The sequence below is a fragment of the Saccoglossus kowalevskii genome, chromosome 1 (assembly GCF_978046115.1).
Source record: "Saccoglossus kowalevskii chromosome 1, keSacKowa6.1, whole genome shotgun sequence".
Classification (NCBI taxonomy): domain Eukaryota; kingdom Metazoa; phylum Hemichordata; class Enteropneusta; family Harrimaniidae; genus Saccoglossus; species Saccoglossus kowalevskii.
The window spans coordinates 17,613,700-17,631,114 of record NC_140641.1 but is presented as its reverse complement, the minus strand read 5'-3'; the positions used below and the strand labels follow the sequence as shown (position 1 = coordinate 17,631,114).

The window sequence follows — 17,415 nt, the reverse complement described above, 5'->3', positions numbered from 1 at the left end:
ATTGGGACGCTTCGATGTTCTTTAATTCGTGGGTGGTATATATAATTTATTCGTATGGGTTCATGTACTAATTTCAACCGTTTTCTCTACAAATTGTCATTACACTTTCCCTCTGTGATCTCGAGATTGAGACTCTCATCCAAATACAATGGCCCGGTGTAACCAAGCAACCACAATCGAAATTATGCAAATAATGTTATTCTTGGCATCATCTGATATCAATAATAGAGACAATAGAGACATTTTTTTCGATTTCGAGTTTAGTATTTTAGTTAACAATTCACCTGTTAGTACGCTATCGTCTTTAAAATCAACGGTGTCGCAGTGAATGTGAGGAAATGGCGATAGTACCGCCAGCAGCGTCTGGGTTCCCGTGGAACTTGACATTAAACTGGAACTACACAGGCAACTCTACAACACACAATGTTACGGTGAAGGGTTTTCACGATCCTCACGACCATCTCGTTTATGGCGGCCCACCTTACGTCATTTTCTTTTTGTTTGCCTGCTGTGCGATGGGTGGTAAGTTTTGTATAATTTTTCTGCCATAGCCCCGGAGTTTCTAATGTTCCATCGCTTATCACGTAAATCAATACCGCTACGCGTAATGTATATTGTCGTATCTTGGTTCATGTGAGTGTTATTGTTTATTCAGTTGGGTCACAGTAACCCGCTATTCTTAAACATTTTTTTTAGAAACTCGATAGAATCATGTAGTTTATATTTATATTAACAAAAAAATCAAATTGAACGAACCCTACGATTCTCTGAAAAGCGGATAAATGTCGCAGCATGTTTATTTTCCAATATCGAAGAGAAGTGCTTGATTGATGCCCGTTTTAAATAATATTGGTGATCGTATGATAGACAAGTAACAGAACACGAAATCTCAGGCAGATTTGTTTTTTAAATATATTTTTTTCAGTAAATTTGTAATGTGCAGATGAGTAGTAAGACACTCGACAATTGCGTCAAAAGAGGCGTGCACGAATATGATCGGGAATGATAAAACAATGAACAGGGTTGTCACATTGGACAAAAGGTACCTAGTGAAGTCTTCCCCATATTATGTTTAGCGTACCATTTTTTGCAGCGCTCATCCGTAGTATCCTCAACAAGGTATCAGTCAACATCCCCTATACGGTAGTATTGTTAATTGTCGGAGTGCTGATCGGTCTTCTTTCGAGCAACGTTCACTATGTTGCTAGGTATACTACTATGGTACATATGGATCCTCATCTTATATTGCACGTGTTTCTACCCGTACTTATCTTTGAATCAGCATTCGCTATGGATGTGCATACATTTATGAAATCAAGCGTACAGGTCAGTCAACATCTTTATAATTCTACTACTTTTGTCTTTTCTGCGATTTGTTTAAATCTAAACATTTATAGGATAAAAATACGACTAAACAAATTCGGATTAAAACAATCATAGCAGAAAAGTCAATGGAGTTGCTTTTGGGAATTTAATGAAAACTATCGGTACTTATGTATATGGATAATATGATAAAGGATTGTTCCCGAACATTAATATATTTGCAGAAATGCGTCTGTGGCCGGAGGAAAAATACCCTCCGCGATGTAGTCATAGTCCATTCTCGTTGGCATGACATATTTTACTCTATTTTTTTTTCGTACTTAGATCTGCATTCTGGCTCTGTTCGGATTGATGGTGGCATCGGTTCTGACCGCTGTTTTGGCTATGTACGTCTTTTCGTATGAATGGGAATTTTCCACTGCGATGATGTTCGGTTCTATTATGAGTGCGACTGACCCTGTAGCTGTGGTGGCGCTGTTGAAAGATCTCGGTAAGCAGAGGAGAAACGCCATTAGCGGCGGTTGATAGTATTGTAAGGTACCATAGAATCCCTGACGTCACCACACCCAAGTACAATAACTAATAACAACGTCAACTCATTAAAAATAATTGTTTTGTTTTTTTCATAGGTGCTTCAAAACAGTTAGGTACTCTGATCGAGGGTGAATCATTGCTGAACGACGGGTGCTCAATTGTTATCTTCGAAGTATTTAAGCGAATGAGCATCCCCGGACAAGAAATGGACGGTACGTGCGATAACAGTTAGCGCATGCGTGCATGTAATCAATAATTCGCCGCATTTCTTTCTACACAAATAACGCTTTCAATATTATTTTTTTTTTAATTTTCACTTCTTAGGACTGGAAATTTTCCTTTACTTTCTTCGTGTTACATTTTGTGGTCCACTGTTTGGATATTTTATGGCACGCCTGACAACTCTGTGGTTATCGCACATTTTTAACGATGCTCTGACCGAGATCACCATCACACTGGCTTCGACGTATTTGACATTTTACATTGGCGAGGGAATCTTGCATGTATCTGGAGTATTGGCGGTCGTTGTGCTAGGACTTGTAATCAGTATCGAAAAAACGAGCATTAGCCCTGAGGTTGAAGTGTTTTTACACAGGTATTCAAATTATGATGTTATTTATAATGTTATATTATTAGTATATATGTTACTATGATATTATATTACAACAATACGATGAAGACTCTTTCGTGTTTTTTTTAAACCTGAAAACAACTGATTCTGACAAGTGAATTCAGAAATATCTCATATTGTATTAGCGAAATTTATTCCATATGCATAACAACAATATTAGTAATTAAATAATAAATATTTCAATATTAGAGACAAAACATAATTTCATTTGTGTCTTGAATAATGACTAAAAGCAACTGAATGAAATAACAAAATATGCAGCGTGTTCAAAATATGAACAATAAATTTAATGAATATAATTTTACTTTAATAGTAAAAATACCTTATTTTCGTCCATAAAAACGAAAGGATTTCAAACTGTCGGAAACTGAATATCTTTATCGTGGTGTTATTACGTTGCTTTCCCATTTTGAAAAATTGGGCGGTACCACCAACACATGCCCCATCAAATCTGAACATATGAGTAGACGATAATAAGAAATCAACGGTAATATAAATTTTAAAAAGCCTTAAAGCGCGGTAGTCGCCGCGCTGCGTATGTGCGACATTTGTGTTGATAAACATTGATTTTCCCACAATCCAATGCGTTCTTCAAATGGAATCACAGTTCGTACTCGTTGATCTGCGCAACAGTCAAAGTCGCCATCTTTGTTTATATGAGACCCATATATCTCGCACATGCACAGCGCGACGACTACCGCGCTTTAAATAAGCTAGATTTAAAAAAAAGGGAACACTGTGTTAGAGTTTGTTTTTGTCTTTGAAGCTGAGTCGAATTATATATGTGTTTGCTATGAGGGATAATAACCCTTCTGCCAGTAAAATAGACTGGAAAGTAAAAATAGGATATCCACTTTGAAATATCTTTCTTTCATTTCTTTTTTTTTTTAGCTAAAACATCATTTGAGCACATTTCGTTTTTGTTTTAAGCTTGTTCTGGGAGTAATGATTTACATTTTTACAAAGTGGAAATGCAACTTCAACAATCAAGTATCCCTAACCTCTCCATTATATTTCAGATTCTGGGAAATGCTTGCCTACCTAGCCAATACGCTCATCTTTGTACTGGTCGGTGTCGTCATAGTTGAACGTGCATGGCACGACGTTGATCCAATCGACTGTTTCTATATAATTACGCTTTATATTGGAGTTAACATCATAAGGTAAGGACTAATTAGGGCTCAACCATTTGAAATCATGGGGGTAGCTGGAAGAGTGCATTTTTCCACGGCGTCTTATCATTTTTTTTTTTTTTTGAAGGTATGCAATTTTTTTTTTCCTTGCGAATTTGTTTTTAAAAAGTAACAGCCACCCCTCCTAATTAAATGGTCCCGCTAAATTTTCGTCCGGGCGTGTCCACACGTTGTAACAGTATGCGTATGTGATTGCGATAGATACCTTCGTCCCACACATACAAAATCAAAAAAAAATATTTAAATTATATTTTGTTTTGTTTTGACAGGGCCATTGCTATCGCTCTGTTCAGTCCGATTTTGACACGCGTTGGTTACGGTTTATCCTGGCGTAACGCTTCCATCATGACATGGGGAGGACTCCGTGGCGCAGTAGGCTTGACTCTCGCTCTCATGGTTGTCTCTACCGAAGGTATTGACCAGGAGCGTGTCGGTAGCAAGGTACTGTTGCATACATCTGGTATCGTGGTTCTGACTTTAGTGATTAACTCAACAACCATTGGGTCACTCTTGAAGATTTTAGGTAAGTGTAGATCAGCACACCGACGAGGGCGCAGTAACTAACGCCGATCAAAATATCCTCGGCTTTCTGTTTATGTTTCCCTCCGAAGAATCATGGCGAATCTTTTTAATATTTTGCGGATTCTCGTTTCCCCCTACTCAGTCGTTTGGTTATCTAGTTGTGTTTTTCTTAATTTATATTACCATCACGCACACTGCATAATGCATTAACATTGAAATACAAGTCCATGAACAGTCCACACTTACACATCACTCATATACGCACCTATCGTGATAGTCGCGCCCTCTAGTGATGTAAGCAGGTGAACGTCGTTCTACATGACGTGTAACTAGACAACGAATCACAATTTTACCTAAACTCATCCAAATCACATTATTTCGCCAGAAGTCCCAACTTTGAGAAAAAGTGTACCGTATTCATTTATCACATTGTTTCAGGTCTCTCCACCTAAAGGGTGGTTGTAGGGAAGAAGTGCAGTCATATGTGTCATACATTACATTTTACATACATCTTATTTAAAGAGGGGGAGTCGTCACCTGCGCATGCATCAGATGGCCATAGCGTGTCATTGTTTACAAACAAGTGTCTACCCATGAGCCTTTGCTTTTTAGCGTGTTGTTATCGTCGCTTGGGACTCAATTCCCGCGCGTGCGCAGGTGACGACCCTCCCGCTTTAAACATAGCACTCTACTTAAAAGTTTAGAAAGTGAAACCCGTGCTTTGGTATCTTAATTTCCCATTGGCGTATGGAAAGGTGAAATATATGGTGTGATATTCCGCATGAGTCGACGGTCTCGTAGACCACGGAAAGCGTGCATATTCTAAACTACCGGGGGATCTAATGCTTTTATTATTTTAAACAATTCCCTGTCCTTCCTCTTTATTTTCTAATCACTACTCACTACACTAACATTGTAATGCGATACGAGCATACAATCTAGTGGGCATTTTAAAATAATGTTTTGATCTATTAGTAATGTATGCACTGTGTATATGGTCAAATAAGTCGTATTTTAATAATCCAGAATGTGCACTTGCATTCAAGTTGGAGATGCACTTCTAAATCAAATACTGTAATATATACATAAATTACGTCTTTGAAATGGTCTTTATATAAAGGTTGAGTTACATTTAATGGATCGCCATCTCATACATTTAACATAATATTTGAATCTGGTAGTGAATGTGCAAAAATAATGCTAAAAAGGTGGTTATGTACGACAGGTGGTCTTTATCTATCTCTCAGTAGTCACTATAGGCAAGCGGTCTTTATATAGAGTGATGGCCGATAACGCACGTTTAACTGTACAACCCATTAACAATTCATTTAGTCACACACGTACAGACTCGGGTACAACTGTTTGATTGTTTTAATATTAGGGATGAGTAACATATCTGTCCCTAAAAGACAGGCCATGGCGAACGCTGTGCGTAAGGTTCAAGACACTCAAGAGTTAAGCATTGGTATGTTGAAAGCTGACAGATTCTTGGCGGATGCTGACTGGGATATGGCGGTACGAGCTTGTGCGATTGAAGACCCATACCACAGCGAAGACATGGATGTAAGTGTATAGATATACTCAAAGTAATTTTATCGGATCTTTTCCGAAAAATAAAGAGGAGCGATCACAACATGGGAGATTTATGTTTTGACAAATAATCCTTGTTGACATAAGAGTGCATGTCATTCACGTGTGAGAATCATGATGCTGCATGTTGTTTGAGTGCTTTTTGCAGTGTATTTTTTTGTTCATTTCTCATATACTGTACTTTTTTGCCCCCCCCCCTCCCTCCAGGTGGACGAAGTTCAGATTGACACAACTCGCGCGACCAGTACATGCCCTGAATGCAAGACCGAGGTCCAAAATGAACCAACGGCTAAGGAGTTTGCCGACATGGCAGAAGAAGCTCGACAAAGAATGATGAAAGCTCAAATGGTATGTATGCTTACTCAGAGCATGGAGGTAGAAAAAGAGAGGTAGTCACCTTCCTGCTCGGAGTCGCATGTGTTAAATTTGAAATCACATGGGTGCCTGGATAATTTACTTAAAAAAGAACATTGCAAGCCGAGAGAAAAACATTGCATGCAAAGTGTTGGCACAATCATGAAAAAAACAACACTCACACTCTTCCAGCCACCTTCATGATTACAATTGGTTGATCCCTTATTGCATTTCTCGTTTGTATTCGTTATAAACCGCAAAGATTTGCCCCATTGTCTGCAATACATTTTCAGTTTTACCATCATAGATTAGTGTAATTAGCACGCGACTGTATATGTATTAACAGATAAGTTACTGGAAACAATTTGAACATGGTACGCTGTCACGTGAGGCAGTACGCGTCTTAATTGGTGTCACGGAAACGATTGCTGACAACGATGGTGAGTTTGTTGATGTACAACATATCCAGAAGAACTGGGAAGTAAGAGGATTCTGGCCATTTATGGTAAGTCACCAAGTCATTGCGTCCACTATTAATCGGGAAATACGGTCATTAATTGGTTTAAAGGGCGGTGGTCATTATGCTGCGCATGATCAAATTTTGTGTAAACAAACAATGTATTTTACACGCGTTGCTATAAGTCCCATATCAAACTGGACGCTGCGCGACCCATCAACTCTAGACGTTGTTCAATGCTAAGAAAAAAAAACACAGATGCAAGAGACTTGGTGAAGTGCAGGGGGGAATGAGTACCAAAGGCGGACATTGTGGTGCAGTTCCATCACAGGATGGAACTCGCCCGAGCGGTATACCTGCCGTACAGTTGTTCCACAAAAAGGGTCATGGCAGTGCGTACCATGGCGAGAGACGATTCAGGCTCAACTCAGGTCAATATACGTGTTAGAATGTAGCTGTGATCTAAATTGTATTGTACTTTAAGAACTCTGTATACAGGTGCAGTCTAGCGCCACCTACAGTTGGATATAATAAAAAGTCCCTGGATGTTCAAGTTCTACCTCCGGTTAATGGCGCGAACTTATAGTTGATTTTCCCCGACTATAATATCTTTGATTATTTCCCCTGTGGTATTCTGGGGTGGACCCGTAGCAAAAGCACGCACATATACAGTACAATGACAAGACACAAACACGACCAAGGCTTATAGAATACTGACAACATTTTATTGAATTACATTTCTTTTATAACAGCGCATGCCAGATGTACTGGCATACCAGGTGTACATTAATTAGCATATCAATAGTGTGTACAAATCACTACACCTCTCTTCACCTTTAAATAGTAAGCTCTACAACAAATTATGATTAACCAGTATTCAATTTTTTATATGCAATACATGAATAACTATACTTTTACAAATACAAATTACAATTGTTAGTAGATACAATACTTGTCCAAATATATACTTTTTTTTAATTACTTTTATTTATTATTCAACTTTTTTTCGGATTAGAACAATTGTTTTTATTTATTTTATTTAATCAATACATTTAATAAATAATCTAATAATATAAATAATCTGGTCTAATATTCGGTTTTCTTATTCGTGTTGACCTTCTAAGTGGTCGTGCTTGCTGTATATTTTGTTGCGTAATCTGTGCATCTTGCACTTCAATATTTGGTGCATTGTTTTCCGCAGGGAGTTTTTGGTTATTAATTTCATTCATAATTCTTTCTAACTCTTCATCTTCATTATACACATCCATATCAACACTATCTACATTTGGACCATGGTAACTTTTAAAGAAGGATTTATCTCGAGTAATTTGTTTATTATGTGCGTTGCTGGCAGTCACCATACTACCTTTGGAACAAACAACACGGAATGTATCTTTCTTGTACCTTGGTTCATATTTTGTTCGTTTCGTATTTTTCACAAACACTCTCAACCGATAACAGAATTCGGCGAATTCGTCGTTTTTGTGTGGAAAAATCCCTTGCATACGAACACCTAATTACGCGAAGAACCTAGAACACTAAGCCGGGGTATTTTGTTATCGGTTGGCTTAATATAACCCCAACGGACCGTATTTTTGTGAAAAATTTGTATTTTTGTCCTGATTTGTAGGAATCTGAAAAACGCGTTTCACAACTTGTCTCTTATTTAGTTTTATGCGTCATTCAAGATGGCGGCCCCCATATAGTAAATATCGTATTTATTTTAATATCACGTGTGCGCCAGCTGACTGTGATCGAACAGGACACGGCGCGGCGCGATGATCACCACCTTTTAACTCTTGCTGTTGTAAATTACCATGTTGTCACTTTGACGCATTACATCAATGATATTTATTTCTTCTTTTTTCACAAAAAAATTCCACTCTTATTGTAAATATTCATAACCATATGCATGCTTTTATACACAGAAAAGAAAACTTGAAGACTGGGCACAAAACAAGAAAGATAAAATCCCAGAACCCAATAACAGAGTGCAAAAAGCAATTTATACGATGGTCTGTAATCCCATATTTGATTACATGATATATTCCATCATTGGTCTTAACCTAATTCCCATCGGACTAGAATTGGGTATCGACGAATCACATAGCTTATACCCTGAATCAGAGATGCCATTGAAGTATATTAATTACGTTCTGTTCGGGATCTACATCATGGAAGCCATACTTAAGGTAATGTTTAGTATGTAAATTTGAACAATTTTCACCACACCAAAGGAACTCAGACAGTTACAGTGGAGGGCAGTAAGCTGGGGTCATTTTAAACGTTTTATAAATCAAAATGGATGTTTGAATTCAAATTGACTAATCCAGAAATGACATTTTGACGTCATCATTACTTATCAGTATTATCCAATCAGCAAGCCCGTCATTTGGAAACGGTGAGTGGACACTGTGTCTATCCATCAGCCTTTGCGTTTTTAGTGTGTGTTGTTATCGTTGGGACTCAATTCCCATGCATGCGCTGGTGACGACTCTCTCGCATTAAATATTTGAAATTAAATGATTTTTAAAAATATTTTTTATGCGCAAAGACCCAAGTCTGTGCCCTTCACTGTACATATTGTATGAACATATAAATCAACATAATGATGCACACGCACTTCACAGAACGGAAAGAGGCGTCTGCCGAGCAAATGAAAAAGTTAAAGTTAAATTATCAATTGTTATAAATAAATACAAACATGACTAACCCGACTACAGTGTACATTTCCACCACACGTACGACTTGTGATCATCACCCCCACTCCTCATGACTATTGCTGCAAAGGTAACTAATTCATTCATGTTTTTATTTTTCCCTCAGATGATTGGTCTCAGAAAGTACTACTTCTATAGTTACTGGAATATATTTGATTTTATTATTATTCTTTTATCCATTGCGGATACTGTATTGGATGTGACTTATAATGATTCGACAGAGAGTTTCAACCCAAACATCTTTAAGGTCATAAAGGTATTCAAGATTCTCCGTGCATTCAGAGGTCTTCGACTCGTTAAGGTAAATATGAAATAATTTAATTTGATTTATTGACAGATTTAGCCCTCAATAGAGATCAAAGAAGCATTGCAATAGTCCTGTTTATAGTTTCCTTCAGAAGATTCAAACAAAAATAGCCAAATTTTTATAGTAAAAACTGAAAATTGACTCAAATTTTGTCTGTTGGCTCCAAAAATTAGGGTTCCTTCCCAGAAATATTGAAGAATATAAGCAAAAAGTGCAGAAAAATTTGGAAGAGAATGTCTGGTGATGAAAAGATTAACTTTAGTTTGCCACTGAGAGCATAAACCTTAGCTTTCAACTAAACCTTAGCCCTCTGCAGAAGACTTATTTGCACACTTCTAGCTTGTCAGACAACTTATCAAGGTTTAGCCCTCTGCAGAAGACTTATTTGCACACTTCTAGCTTGTCAGACAACTTATCAAGGTTTAGCCCTCTGCAGAAGACTTATTTGCACACTTTTAGCTTGTCAGACAACTTATCAAGGTTTAGCCCTCTGCAGAAGACTTATTTGCACACTTTTAGCTTGTCAGACAACTTATCAAGGTTTAGCCCTCTGCAGAAGACTTATTTGCACACTTTTAGTTTGTCAGACAACTTATCAAAGTTTAGCCCTCTGCAGAAGACTTATTTGCACACTTCTAGCTTGTCAGACAACTTATCAAGGTTTAGCCCTCTGCAGAAGACTTGTTTGCACACTTTTAGCTTGTCAGACAACTTATCAAGGTTTAGCCCTCTGCAGAAGACTTATTTGCACACTTTTAGCTTGTCAGACAACTTATCAAGGTTTAGCCCTCTGCAGAAGACTTATTTGCACACTTTTAGCTTGTCAGACAACTTATCAAGGTTTAGCTCTCTGCAGAAGACTTATTTGCACACTTTTAGCTTGTCAGACAACTTATCAAGATTTAGCCCTCTGCAGAAGACTTATTTGCACACTTTTAGCTTGTCAGACAACTTATCAAGGTTTAGCCCTCTGCAGAAGACTTATTTGCACACTTTTAGCTTGTCAGACAACTTATCAAGGTTTAGCCCTCTGCAGAAGACTTATTTGCACACTTTTAGCTTGTCAGACAACTTATCAAGGTTTAGCCCTCTGCAGAAGACTTATTTGCACACTTGTAGCTTGTCAGACAACTTATCAAGGTTTAGCCCTCTGCAGAAGACTTATTTGCACACTTTTAGCTTGTCAGACAACTTATCAAGGTTTAGCTCTCTGCAGAAGACTTATTTGCACACTTTTAGCTTGTCAGACAACTTATCAAGGTTTAGCCCTCTGCAGAAGACTTATTTGCACACTTTTAGCTTGTCAGACAACTTATCAAGGTTTAGCCCTCTGCAGAAGACTTATTTGCACACTTTTAGCTTGTCAGACAACTTATCAAGGTTTAGCCCTCTGCAGAAGACTTATTTGCACTTTTAGCTTGTCAGACAACTTATCAAGGTTTAGCCCTCTGCAGAAGACTTATTTGCACACTTTTAGCTTGTCAGACAACTTATCAAGGTTTAGCCCTCTGCAGAAGACTTATTTGCACACTTTTAGCTTGTCAGACAACTTATCAAGGTTTAGCCCTCTGCAGAAGACTTATTTGCACTTTTAGCTTGTCAGACAACTTATCAAGGTTTAGCCCTCTGCAGAAGACTTATTTGCACACTTTTAGCTTGTCAGACAACTTATCAAGGTTTAGCCCTCTGCAGAAGACTTATTTGCACACTTTTAGCTTGTCAGACAACTTATCAAGGTTTAGCTCTCTGCAGAAGACTTATTTGCACACTTTTAGCTTGTCAGACAACTTATCAAGGTTTAGCTCTCTGAAGAAGACTTATTTGCACACTTTTAGCTTGTCAGACAACTTATCAAGGTTTAGCCCTCTGCAGAAGACTTATTTGCACACTTTTAGCTTGTCAGACAACTTATCAAGGTTTAGCCCTCTGCAGAAGACTTATTTGCACACTTTTAGCTTGTCAGACAACTTATCAAAGTTTAGCCCTCTGCAGAAGACTTATTTGCACACTTTTAGCTTCAGCTGGACTATCCCCCAATTTACTGAAAGAAAAACAGTTGACTCGTCACCACTAAGCTAAATTTCTAATAAATCCCAATATTTTCATCGCAGATCATGATTCCAAGGTTGATCAACTGGTTGAACTCTAGAATCAACAAGAAGCTCAGTCTAGGATACGATGTAGGCAAAGGATTTGTGGTTGGCGAAGAAGAAGTTAGCAAACTTATTGAACACATGGTTGACAATCCCAAAATTTTGAAAACACTGAAGAAACAATCAGAATCTTCTAGATTGGCAGTCATTAAGGAACTTGGTAAGCCCCATAACAAACTGGATGATGTAGTTACTAGATATATAAATTCATACCTGATCTGCATGTCAAATAGAGAAGTTTAGTTTGAGAGATAAAGTAACATTCTGACCCCAAAAAATAATAACATTTTCTTAAGTGATGTTCACTGCGTCATACACCACTGTACAATACATGAATAGAAATACATTAAGTATTATGAAAAGAATTAAATAAAAAGTTTTCAAAATACTTACCATTACCATTAAAATCAAATTTAAATGAAGAACAGACGAGTTTTCAGACTTCTCTTAAAAACATTGAGAATGATTGATATTAATTGACTGACAAATAGAGAGTGGAAGTTCATTCCACAAAAGGGGGGCATATTTGCTAAAAGAACGCCAACCATATGTTTTTGTGGTACATTTTGAATCTTGTCTTTTAAATAACAAATATCAGTGTTAGATGACCTGAGGTCACTATGACCTGGTTCAGAATGGTCAACCAAGTCACATAAATGAATTGGAGCAGAATTATTTCAAATTTTATAGACAGTACTTTAAAATTTATTTATTCACGCAACTAAAATACACTAAAGATTGATAGATTTCCCCATGCAATTAGAGTTGCCACACACACATGGATGGCATCAAACTGCGAAACAATTCAAAAATTTGAACTGTCTTTGTATCTTCATAATCAGCTGACCAAAACCAAAATTTAACAACCCTCAGTCTCGCAAAGTTCAGTGTATTCATGCAGTTGCTTTGCAGGACAGCGGTCACAATCCCCACAACATATGTTTCTTTCATTTAATTCACTCCAGGTCTGCTACAGCGAGTCCATCCTGGCATTGCGATATCTGTCAAGACACGACAAGCTATCCGAACTGTTTTGAATCACTCTCGAGATACCATCTATGAATTACAAGGGGCTGGAGTACTGGATGAAACAGAGGCTCACAAACTAGAAAAGGTAAGTACAAGAGTATGGACTACTCAATAAACACAAAACAGAATATAAGTTTGTAAAACCCAGCAACATTTTCTACAAGTATCTTGTATTGCTATCGAGATATACCCACTTTGCTTTGTGTAAACCACTATCTACTCACAAATGCATTAGAATAGAGGAAGACAGGTTGCAGAAGAGTTTGCATCAAACAGCCGGGCCAAGTCTGTTAGGGAGAGACGTATAGATAATAAGTAGCCCCAAAAGACATGGACCATCCCCAAACATGGCATCACATTCTGACAATACTGCTGTCCTGGCTTGGAGATCTGATAATAGTGGCTGTCACAATTTCAATATTAAGGAAGATGTTTTTGTATTGAATAGTGCATTTATTTATTTATATATTTTGCTCAGCAATATGTGAAAATATGGCATTATTTATACAAATCCATATATGTTTTACTAAATTTGACATTTGATTCCAGTGTGACAAGTTTCTCATTCTGTACAATGGGATCTCACCCATAATGCATTGCCAATATTGGCAGTAAAATGCTCTGTAGCGCACAATTTAAACTCAGCTTGAACTGCCTGATAACTATTTTATTGCATTCCTAGATGGTAGAAGTAAAGATGAAACAGCTCATGAATGCACCTGCTAGCATCCCACCGCCAGTACCCGAATTGCTACTCAGTAATGTTGCATGGTTACAAGGAGAACCCGTTATGCTGGATCACATCATGGTAGGAACAAGCTTTCTAAATACTATTTTTTTTTTTTTGTATTCAAATTTGAGTCATGAATGTAGACCTTGTATGTATCCATATTGTAGACCTATGTTCATACAATATGTCTTTAATAGAACACAAGAATGCTAACATTTGTATCAATACTTATTAAATTTGCTCCTAGTTAAAGGGTGGTGGTCGCCACGTAGCACACGTTTGAATTTCACGTAAACAATGTATTTTACATGAATTGCGTCTGTCGCTATGAGTCCCACAGAACGCAGCGCAACGACCACTGCCCTTTGACTTTGTATACAACAATCCCATATTTCATCTTTCTACACAACCTTTTCTCTACAGTCAAAGGCCGAACTGATACATTACGACTTCAATGAAGTCATCGTTCAACAAGGTGAAATGCCTAATGGTGTCTATCTGATAGTATCTGGTATGGTAAAGGTGAGTCTATCAGTGTATATAACAATTGTAATGCACAAACAAAGATGAAAAGGCAAAATGATTTCCAGCACATCTAAAAGTCAGTGTACATTTTGTTCTTGAATTATATTGTTTTGTTCAAATGTTATTTTTCTTTTGTTAGTGTTCCAACATTCATGAAGATTCAGAATTACCACGACCTGCTGTGATTCTGCACCGAACAAGTCCTCAAATATTTCCCACAATTCATGTGCATTCACTGCATCATTTATGTTGTATAATATTACATATTTATTGAACATTAGTATGACCCAACGACATGTAAACACAAATTTGAAGCAAGAATTAATATTGTTGTAAATTTGAGTCAATTTTCAGTTCAGTTTGAGTCAATTTGGCTATTTTTGTCCCAATCTTCGAAGGAAAGTGCAGACTATAAACAGGACTAGTTTGTGAATTTGTGATGAAAAGTGGGAACTGGTGGTGAATAGGTTAAGATCTGTTGCTGCCTCTTTACTAAAATAGATTGTCTTCTTTCTTTTATTTATAGCTGCGAGGTTTGGGTAATTATTTAGCTACGATAACTTCTGGTTGTGCTTCAACCGGCAGTAGCAATACCATATTTGAAGATTATCTGGGAGCCGGTAACGTGATTGGAGAAATGGGAATACTAACACACAAACCAAGAAATGTTACAGTATCATGTGAAACTTCTGTACAGGTAAATATCATTTGAAAAGTAGAAAATATTAGAATACTGGTGCAAACAAGTTTCAATAAAACTCGCAGAGTTATGAAGGCGTACCTATATAGCACAGTCAGCTGGCGCACACGTGATATTAAAAAAAATACGATATTTACTATATGGGGGCCGCCATCTTGAATGCAGCATAAAGCTAAATAAGAGACAAGTTGTGAAATGTGTTTTTCAGATTCCTACAAATCAGGACAAAAATACCAATCTTTCACAAAAATGCGATCCGTTGGGTTTATATTAAGCCAACAGATAACAAAATTCGGCCAAATTCGACGTTTTTGTGTGGAAAAATCCCTTGCATACGAACATCTAATTACACGAAGAACATGGAACACTTTCCTGGGGTATTTTAAAGTGAAATTGTCATCTGACTGTAAGGCCATCGCTGATTGGCTGCTGAGCTGCAATGACAATTTTTGGTTTCAAATACCCCAGGAAAATGTTCTATGCATGTTCTCCGTATAATTAGGTGTTCGTATTTAAAGGATTTTTCCACACAAAAATGCCGAATTCAACCGAATTTTGTTATCTGCTGGCTTAATATTATCCCAATGGATCGTATTTTTGTGAAAGATTGGTATTTTTGTCTTGATTTGTAGGAATCTGAAAAACGCGTTTCACAACTTGTCTCTTATTTAGTTTTATGCTGCATTCAAGATGGCAGGCCCCCATATAGTAAATATCGTATTTATTTTATTATCATGTGTGCGCCAGCTGACTGTGCTATATACTCACTACCGGGTAATACCTTTACCAGGAGTCAAGTTCGTCATAGAGTAAACATCGAAATCTAATTAAGAAATGCTGCGTTAATTCCATCAAAATTCTGCACTGATATTGCCAGTATTGGGGGGTTCATAACACAATTAACATCTTGGAGAACAAGTATCGTAAATAAAGACTCCACAATGTTACTGGATATTTCTACTTGTATGTCAATGGTTTTTTCAAACGACATTATTTAACGATATATATCAAATGACTTGTATATGTTTATTTATTTATTTATCATAATAGGCTTTCTTCATTAGTGCCGAGGACATCTATGCTGCTATGGCTATCTTCAAGACCGAACCATCTCTGGAAAATCGGTTATGGCGGGTCTGTGCTATACGTGTGGCAACGCCTCTGCTAATGGAACAGTCATATCAAGTAAGTCCTTGTGACAAATGATTTCTGACATAAACAACGTCTAAAAAAAGATGTGCATTACAACACTCTGGCCATCAGCATTTTCAATGTACTGAACAGTTCGATAATTTCAACTTTATTTTTCTCATTTTAACGCAGAACTGGACTCAAGAAAAAGTGAAAATGCATTTAGAGAAATCTCACCTACCACTTTTACATGAAATGAACTATGTTTTTGAACTTGACGATACAATGGATGATGTGTTACTGATCTACGGCACGGCGTACAATGCTCACACCCGGGAAGAATTTCGTGGACCGTGCATAATAATGCGAACTGTCCGCAAGTTGATCTTTCCAAGGAACCAGGAACAAGAGCCACGTCTCCTCGTCGTTTATAATTCAGAACACGTGCAACCGCAGCTCGATGCCAAAGTGTCACTCCTAAACATGGACGCCTCAAGGATGAGCATCCACAACAGCAGCAATCACTCGCACCATGTAATACACAAGCATAATCGGGCAGTGGTGAAAAGCGAACAGAGGCCAGCACAAGCTCATAGCGAAATCATTGATATAACGAAGCATATACCACCGCCGCCTGGTCAACTGTCGCCATTGAGTCGACCTTACAATCCAGACGATGAAAAACATGTTGTAGATCCACATGTACCAACAGGTGCTGAGGCAGTTTGAATTTATGAAAAAATTACAAATACAATAAAACGAAGTTGAAAAAAAATTGTAGTTTTTATTTTGACGATATTATGTCCCACAAGTAAAACACTCAGTGGGGGGGGGGGGGGGTGAACATGTATTTGTTATTCCATATAACACATACCTTCAAAACTACATTTGTTACTAAAATGTGAAAATATAGCACACAAGGAATGGGGGGTGGGTGAATGTCCCAATATCAAAATCACAAAAATACAGAGTACAAACACGTATACCGGTACATAAGACCCATTTCCCTAGTATTCCTGGACCAATTAGGATTAAAAAACAAAATTATCACATCATTAATAGACAAGACACAAAGTTTTTTTAATCTCATCCTCATGCGGCTTGTGAATTTATTTATTAAAATTATACATACAAGTGAAGTGTACCCCATACTGTAGAGTTAAGAAATATTATAAGTGTATACTGTAAAACATGTCTTTTTAGCTAGCATATCATTTTAGCTAATATGTATTTTTGCTAATTCAAGATGTCGCTAATTTAGAATAAAGTATATTCTCAAAATGAGATTGTTGGCATTTTAGCTTAAAATTAAGATTGTTAATTCATTAATGAGTATTGAGTCAAAATCGCTAAAAAGACATGTAGCTATCTATTTCAATGTGTTTTTACAGTATTTCAACACAACACCTGTGAGACATATGTCAAAGATGAAAACTAATGCGAATCACAGTATAGAATATTTCTCAATAAGATAATATGAGATTTTTATTACCTAGGTAATCACTAACTATTACAA

General features: G+C 37.2%; 1 protein-coding gene across 1 annotated transcript; it reads left to right on the top strand.

The window, feature by feature from the left end:
• Positions 1-338: 338 nt before the first annotated feature.
• LOC100371138 (sperm-specific sodium:proton exchanger-like) lies at positions 339-16,674 on the top strand. Its single transcript, XM_078009485.2, has 19 exons — positions 339-522; positions 1,094-1,326; positions 1,648-1,813; positions 1,953-2,069; positions 2,182-2,452; positions 3,508-3,651; positions 3,951-4,204; positions 5,585-5,766; positions 6,016-6,141; positions 6,494-6,652; positions 8,533-8,796; positions 9,431-9,625; positions 11,743-11,944; positions 12,750-12,898; positions 13,496-13,621; positions 13,967-14,065; positions 14,595-14,765; positions 15,819-15,953; positions 16,092-16,674. The coding sequence occupies exons 1-19, from the start codon at positions 339-341 to the stop codon at positions 16,626-16,628; spliced, it is 3,714 nt and encodes a 1,237-aa protein (XP_077865611.2). The 3' UTR covers positions 16,629-16,674.
• The last annotated feature ends 741 nt before the right edge of the window (positions 16,675-17,415 follow it).

Excerpts from the sequence above, each read along its gene's own strand:
- LOC100371138 (XM_078009485.2), top strand. The coding sequence starts at position 339 with ATGGCGATAGTACCGCCAGCAGCGTCTGGGTTCCCGTGGAACTTGACA. Across the intron at positions 12,899-13,495 it reads AGGCTCACAAACTAGAAAAG|ATGGTAGAAGTAAAGATGAA; the intron begins GTAAGTACAAGA and ends TTGCATTCCTAG. Across the intron at positions 15,954-16,091 it reads TAATGGAACAGTCATATCAA|AACTGGACTCAAGAAAAAGT; the intron begins GTAAGTCCTTGT and ends ATTTTAACGCAG.